The sequence below is a fragment of the Artemia sp. Qi Xiang Cuo genome, chromosome 21, assembly GCF_049724085.1.
Source record: "Artemia sp. Qi Xiang Cuo chromosome 21, ASM4972408v1, whole genome shotgun sequence".
Taxonomy (NCBI): Eukaryota; Metazoa; Arthropoda; class Branchiopoda; order Anostraca; family Artemiidae; genus Artemia; species Artemia sp. Qi Xiang Cuo.
Genome location: NC_142814.1, coordinates 44,939,986 through 44,948,270, shown reverse-complemented (window position 1 = coordinate 44,948,270; position 8,285 = coordinate 44,939,986). Strand labels below are relative to the sequence as shown.

Here is an 8,285-nt window from a genome sequence, read left to right as displayed (position 1 = left end):
CTGATCACAATGACCGTGTAAGCCGTTTGACAGAAAAATCATTTGAGTTTTAAACCAAGTAACCAGCTACACCAGGACTCGAACCCATGTCCTCTCGGACAAAGGGTCTCAAGTCAAGCGCACTTGTAACTCAGCTAGGACGATTGTTATACCTCCTAATAATTATACCTCCTAATAATTATACCTCTTACGACTTTCACTTGAATATTATAGATGTAAAGGTGCTTAAAGGTAAACTTGCAAGCTAAAATTCAAATTTGGTATACAATAAAACATCCTTTGGAATTGACCAATTTTATCAATTTATTGAACAGATGCATATACACTAGTCTTTACAAAAAGGATAAGCAAAAATTGAATAACAAAGTTTCTAGAAATTTCCTTCTATTAAACTAAAGAGCAAACACATGGAATATACTAAAGTGTACGCTTAGAATATAATAATTTTTAAATTTCAAAGTCTTCTATTTTTATTGTAGTTTAAAAAATTATCGAAAGACTAAAAATTTTCGATTGGCAATGTAGGATTACACGAAAATGCCGAGGCTTCATCTTCTTGAAGCGTTCAGGCTTATGTTTCCTGGTGGGGTATCCCAAATTGCACTTGATGTTCTTTTATTGAATCGTTTCTTGGTAACCGGAAATATTTTCGACAAATCCGGTGGCAGTATTAGCAATTCCTCTGGTGGAAAGATTGAATTTAGATCCTGTGCTGAAAGGGACTGTTTCAAAAGTGCCTCCTTTAATTTTCGACCTGAAAAAAATACATCTATTTATTCATAAAAAAACCCTAGCATTTTGCACCGCAGCCTGTAGTAATTTCAAATTAAATACAGAAGTGCCTCGTGAATAGCGTCTAGTCTTCTACACTTTTTAGACCAAATGATTCTGTTACGTCAAAAAGGAAATTTGCCCCCCCCCCGTACCCTAGATTTTGAATATTTTTTTCTGAATTTTCATATAAAATACCCTTTTTTGGCGTTCTTGATTGAAAAAAGAAGAAAAAATTGTCCACCCAGGCTTCAAAAAATACATTTTACCCCTCTCTCCCCATTTCTCATGACTAAATGCCACTGCAATATAAAGAAAAACGCTTTCATTAGGTTAGCATAAAAGAATTACCGTGAAATATAAATACAATGACCCATAATACCCTTTCTCAGTTTTCGTGAATTTCTTTGATATTTTCACTTTTTTAAATTTAAATTTTATTTTTTCATGCTTACTTTTATTTTCTTTAGTCATTTCAAGTTTTTCCCTAAACAAGCACAACTTTTTAAAATACGTTCCATTCAACTCAAAACCCACGTTAACTCCAGAATATTCTCCAAAATTCTGAATCGAAGTAACTTGAGCCCTTTCCCCCTTCTTTAAAGAAACAGAATACTTTAAATTTAAATACAAGAAAATGGACACCAATTCTTACTGAATCGGTGAAACTTTCACAAGGACAAACTGAAAGATGAAACTTTCAAAGGAACAAAGATGACTCTGTCACCTATTTAACCCTTTGATTTTCACATAAATCATTAGTTTTTGGCAAGATCTCCATCTAAAAATTTACACACAAGTACCAAACCTTGAAGGATTATGGTACTCTATACAGCAGAAGTATATATACAAACAGTAGCGACAAGGGCGGATCGAGGAATTTTTTTCGGGGGGGGGGGGGGATTTACTAATTTTTGAATCAGTTTTCGACTGATTTTACTGATTTTTACCTAGGTTTTACTAATTTTCGACTTATTTTCGACTCGGTCAAAAATTTCGGGGGGGGGGTCAAACCAGGTAACCCCCCCCCTGGATGCGGCCTTGAGTAGCAAAGTTCCTTCAAAAATGACACCCATCATTAAGCGCTGACTGGGAAGTTCCCAGTACATCACAGCAATAGTTTCCCATAAGCCCACCGTAGTCCGCTAAAAATGTGTCATTGCGGGTACGCAAAGAGGCAGTGTTATGAAGAGAGATTTAAATTGATGTTTCAAAAATCTTTAATGGCGAGTATAGAACTTTTAAGACCCAGTGATGAATGTGCAGTCACCAGGTGTAAACCACCAGATTCCTTCACCTCGGAGCATGCTGGGCGGCTAGGACATTGTCTAATTAGAACATGCTCGAATCTGCATACTTTTTCTAAATTATCTGGTATTTATTCACATAAAATATCTATGATTATAGCACAAACGCTAATTTAAACCAGGAAAATCATTATCTAAGTGTGTGAGACTTTATGGTGTTTCAAGTCTGATGGAGCAAGAATTTGACCACAGACTGCACATGGAGTAAACTGAGCTGCGTCGCCAACTCTCGTATGCACTTCATATAGTTATTGTTTTGAAACATCAGGAAGAAGAAAAAGAATATCAGAAAAGACCAATTCAAAGCTAGATGTGCAAAACAAACCTTGAACTAGTTCATAATAATTTTTGGCTGACATCCGGCTAATTAGGACATTGTCCTAGTTACTCCAGGACCAGTATTGCCTGATGAAGTGCATCTGTGACATATTGTCACTTTTTGACGTGGTTGCAAATTGAATCCTTTAAATCAATGCATTTTTCAAGGCAAAATTTGCTTATAAACTTTAAAACTTTCGCTCAAAACTGATGCTTTCAATAGATTTTCGCTTTTACGACAGCACCAAATTATGCATTGCATATGGCAACACTGTACAAGACTGTGAAAATCCGCTGATTAGAACTCACTAATAAACTAGCCAAGCTTAGCCAAAACCCTCGTGACGATTCAAAAATCTGTCTAAGTAGAGGCTTGAAAAAGTAAGGAAAAGCATAGTCGATCATACTTTCGGCTTTGGAAAGCCATGATCTCAATAAAGCTATTCTACTTCAAAAACGGCATAGCTAACAAAGTTAAAAAAAAACAAAAAAAAACATAAGTATACGGGATGTACCGACTGAGCTTAAAGAGTTTTAATATAAAATAAATGGGATGAACCAAAAAAACTCAAAGAGCAATTATAAAATGACTGGAACTGATAAACTAGAAGAATTAATATAAAATGAACGGTAGGGACAATAAAAATTAATATAATAAAATGAATGAGAGGAACTAAAGATACTAGAAGGATAAAAAAAATGAAAGGAATAAACAAAACTGAAACAATTAATATAAAATGTAATGGAGGAACAAAGGAAACAAAAAGAATTAATACAAAATAAATGAGAGGAATAGGCAAGACTGAAACAATTAACATAAAATGAATGATAAGGACTAAAAAACTAAAATGATTAGTATAATAAAATGAATAGGAGGAATAAAAAACTAAGAGAAATTATATAAAATGAGTGAAAGGAACAATGAAAACAAAAAGAATTAATAAAAATAAATGAGAGGAGTAAAGAATTAATATAACATGAATGGGAGGAACTGATGAAACTAATGGAATTAATATAAAACGAATGACAAAAATGATGAAACTAAGAGAATTAATAGCAAATAAACTCGAAAAACTAAAGAGACTACTAACGAAACTAAAGGAATAAGAAAGAATCGTGTTACCTTTAGCCCATTCAGGAACAGTCTTCTTTGGCCTTGTATCGTCATCAGTCTCATCTCCAGAGTCTAAGTCATCAATTCCATAGTTGTCTGGGTTAGATTGGAATCCTACCTTCTTCTTAGGTGTGAGTGAATCTGATAGTGGACTATCTGTAATATATAAGGGACACAAAATAAAATAAGCTAAACTCGTATTCAACTTTCATTTATTTTATTTTTTTTTTGTCGTTCGATTGAGTTAAAACTCATTTGAAGTTTCAATCTTTTCAGGACATCTTTTGTAACACAATTTCAACGGAAAAAAAAAACAAAATTTTTCAACTTAGAATCGAATTTGAATCGGATTGAATATTTAACAACTTAAAGAACGGGCAGTCGCAGCAACAATCGGCTTCTATCACAACTCAACTTGTTTGGTGAGTCGATTTATCTACAAGGTGCTTAATTAATATGTTGTAATATCATTTTATCGGACAGAAAAACGTGTTATTTCGACGTGGAATCAGAACAGATTGGAACCGAACTTTCGAAATGAAAAAAAAAAACTCCTTTTCAATCGAGCTAATGAAGCTAAAATTGGCTTCCATCATAAAATCGGCTTGTAAGAAGGCGAGCTTAAATAAGCTTTGGTTAATTTTAAATGTAATTTTATCGAGCCAAAAAATGAGATACTTCAACTTAGCATCAAAAGAGAATAAAACCAAATATTCGACAACACAAAGAATCGTTTTTTTTAAAATCAAACTACCTAAGCAAAAATGAGCTTTCGTCACAACTCATCTTACGGGGCGAATTTAAAACCTCAATGTGAGCTTAAATAAGCTTTGGTTAGTTTTGAAACAAAATTTTGCGGGATGGCAAAGAAAAATTTTGAACTCATCACAAAGCTTTTTCCACTGGACAGCCAAATCATAGTTCGACCCTCATCAGAGCCTAGCTGACACTGATTTCAGCATGTTGAATTGTTCGACATACTGCCGGTAGAACAGTCAGTAATACTAAAAGTATCCTTAAAAATTTCTCTGGAAAACATGTAACAAACCTTTCTCTGCATTTTGAAGCGCCCATGTGCCAACATACTAAAAAAAGGTAGAAAAAAGCAAAAACGAAGACAGATCAGAAAAAAATATAACTGAACAAATTCAAAAACAAAAATTAAGCCCTAGATATTAATCTATGGTCTTTTTTTGCCTCCGCTCTCAAGACTTCTTGACGATTCGGCCAACAATCTTTTTCCCAAAACGACTGGCAAACCAGCCAATATAGTGCTAGCATTAATAAAGGGGAGGTAAATTTCTAAAACCCTTGACAACCCTGTCAATATAATTCTAGCATTAAAAATAGGAGGAGGGAATTCCTAAAACCACTGGCAACCCTGTCAATATAATTCTAGCATTAAAAAATAGGAGGAGGGAATTCCTAAAACCACTGACAGCCTTGGCAATATAATTCTAGCTTTAAAAAAAGAGAGGAAACTTCCTAAAACCACAGGCAGCCCTGTCAATATAATCCTAGCATTGAAAAAAGGGGAGGAAATTTCATAAAATGAATAGCGACCCTTTCAATTTAATTCTAGCATTAAATAAGGGGAGGAAATTTCCTAAAGAGACTGGAAAATCTGTCAATAATTCTAGCATTGAAAAAAGGTGAGGGGGGATTTCCTAAAACCACTGGTAACCATGTCAATATAATTCTAGCATTAAAAAAGGAGGGAGAATTTCCTAAAACCACTGGCAGCCCTGGCAATATTATTCTAGCTGTAAGAAAAGGGAAGAAATTTCCTAAGCCCACTGTTAACCCTGTCAATATAATTCTAGCATTAAAAAGGGGAGGGAATTTGCTAAAATGAATGGCGACCCTGTCAATATAATTCTAGCACTAAATAAGGGGAGGAAATTTCCTAAAAAGACTGGAAAATCTGTCAATATAGCTCTAGCGTTAAAAAAAGGAGGAAATACCTAAACCCACTGGCAACCCTGTCAATATAATTCAAGCATTAAAAAAGGGGAGGGAAATTCCTAAACCCCATGGCAACTCTGTCAATATAATTCTAGCATTAAAAAGGAGAGGGAATCTGCTAAAATGAATGGCGATCCTGTCAATATAATTCTAGCACTAAATAAGGGGAGTAAATTTCCTAAAAAGACTGGAAAATCTGTCAATAGAGCTCTATCGTTAAAAAAAGGAGGAAATACCTAAACCCACTGGCAACCCTGTCAATATAATTCAAGCATTAAAAAAGGGGAGGGAAATTCCTAAACCCAATGGCAACTCTGTCAATATAATTCTAGCATTAAAAAGGGGAGGGAATCTGCTAAAATGAATGGCGATCCTGTCAATATAATTCTAGCACTAAATAAGGGGAGGAAATTTCCTAAAAAGACAGGAAAATCTGTCAATATAGCTCTAGCGTTAAAAAAGGAGGAAATTCCTAAACCCACTGGCAACCCTGTCAATATAATTCAAGCATTAAAAAGGGGAGGGAAATTCCTAAACCCAATGGCAACTCTGTCAATATAATTCTAGCATTAAAAAGGGAGGGAATTTGCTAAAATGAATGGCGACCCTGTCAATATAATTCTAGCACTAAATAAGGGGAGGAAATTTCCTAAAAAGACAGGAAAATCTGTCAATATAGCTCTAGCGTTAAAAAAGGAGGAAATTCCTAAACCCACTGGCAACCCTGTCAATATAATTCAAGCATTAAAAAAGGGGAGGGAAATTCCTAAACCCAATGGCAACACTGTCAATATAATTCTAGCATTAAAAAGGGGAGGAAATTTGCTAAAATGAATGGCGATCCTGTCAATATAATTCTAGCACTAAATAAGGGGAGTAAATTTCATAAAAAGACTGGAAATTCTGTAAATATAGCTCTAGCTTTAAAAAAGGAGGAAATTCCTAAACCCACTGGCCACCCTGTCAATATAATTCAAGCATTAAAAAAGGGGAGGGAAATTCCTAAACCCAATGGCAACACTGTCAATATAATTCTAGCATTAAAAAGGGGAGGGAATTTGCTAAAATGAATGGCGACCCTGTCAATATAATTCTAGCACTAAATAAGGGGAGGAAATTTCCTACAAAGACTGGAAAATCTGTCAATATAGCTCTAGCGTTAAAAAAAGGAGGAAATTCCTAAACCCACTGGCAACCCTGTCAATATAATTCAAGCATTAAAAAAAGGAGGGAAATTCCTAAACCCAATGGCAACTCTGTCAATATAATTCTAGCATTAAAAAGGGGAGGAATTTGCTAAAATGAATGGCGACCCTGTCAATATAATTCTAGCACTAAATAAGGGGAGGAAATTTCCTACAAAGACTGGAAAATCTGTCAATATAGCTCTAGCGTTAAAAAAAGGAGGAAATTCCTAAACCCACTGGCAACCCTGTCAATATAATTCAAGCATTAAAAAAGGGGAGGGAAATTCCTAAACCCAATGGCAACACTGTCAATATAATTCTAGCATTAAAAATGAGAGGGAATTTGCTAAAATGAATGGGAACCCTGTCAATATAATTCTAGCACTAAATAAGGGGAGGAAATTTCCTAAAAAGACTGGAAAATCTGTCAATATAGCTCTAGCGTTAAAAAAAGGAGGAAATTCCTAAACCCACTGGCAACCCTGTCAATATAATTCAAGCATTAAAAAAGGGGAGTGAAATTCCTAAACCCAATGGCAACACTGTCAATATAATTCTAGCATTAAAAAGGGGAGGGAATTTGCTAAAATGAATGGCGACCCTGTCAATATAATTCTAGCACTAAATAAGGGGAGGAAATTTCCTAAAAAGACTGGAAAATCTGTCAATATAGCTCTAGCGTTAAAAAAGGAGGAAATTCCTAAACCCACTGGCCACCCTGTCAATATAATTCAAGCATTAAAAAAGGAGGGAAATTCCTAAACCCAATGGCAACTCTGTCAATATAATTCTAGCATTAAAAGGGGAGGGAATTTGCTAAAATGAATGGCGACCCTGTCAATATAATTCTAGCACTAAATAAGGGGAGGAAATTTCCTACAAAGACTGGAAAATCTGTCAATATAGCTCTAGCGTTAAAAAAAGGAGGAAATTCCTAAACCCACTGGCAACCCTGTCAATATAATTCAAGCATTAAAAAAGGGGAGGGAAATTCCTAAACCCCATGGCAACACTGTCAATATAATTCTAGCATTAAAAAGGGGAGGGAATCTGCTAAAATGAATGGCGATCCTGTCAATATAATTCTAGCACTAAATAAGGGGAGGAAATTCCTAAACCCACTGGCAACCCTGTCAATATAATTCAAGCATTAAAAAAGGGGAGGGAAATTCCTAAACCCAATGGCAACTCTGTCAATATAATTCTAGCATTAAAAAGGGGAGGGAATCTGCTAAAATGAATGGCGACCCTGTCAATATAATTCTAGCACTAAATAAGGGGAGGAAATTTCCTAAAAAGACAGGAAAATCTGTCAATATACCTCTAGCGTTAAAAAAGGAGGAAATTCCTAAACCCACTGGCAACCCTGTCAATATAATTCAAGCATTAAAAAAGGGGAGGGAAATTCCTAAACCCAATGGCAACTCTGTCAATATAATTCTAGCATTAAAAAAGGGGAGAAGGGATTTAGACGACTGGATGACTGGCAACTCTGTCAATATAATTCTAGCATTAGAATTGGGAGAAAATTTCCTAAAACGACTGGCAAAAATTTTAATATAATTCTAGCCTTAAAAGGGGGATGAAATTAAAAAAAAAACAAAAAAAAAACAAAAAAAAGAA

The 8,285-nt window shown here is 34.9% G+C and overlaps 1 protein-coding gene across 3 annotated transcripts in view; it reads right to left on the bottom strand.

The window, feature by feature from the left end:
* Nucleotides 1-284: 284 nt before the first annotated feature.
* Nucleotides 285-8,285, bottom strand: part of LOC148939610 (uncharacterized) — a 101,734-nt gene continuing 93,733 nt past the window's right edge. For all 3 annotated transcript variants that reach the window (XM_089106771.1, XM_089106772.1, XM_089106773.1), the window contains 2 exons: nucleotides 3,520-3,666; nucleotides 285-754 (listed from right to left, as the gene is read on the bottom strand). In XM_089106771.1, the coding sequence (XP_088962897.1) occupies nucleotides 549-754; nucleotides 3,520-3,666 (353 nt within the window). In that variant the 3' untranslated portion in view covers nucleotides 285-548. The remainder of the gene's footprint in view (nucleotides 755-3,519; nucleotides 3,667-8,285) is intronic.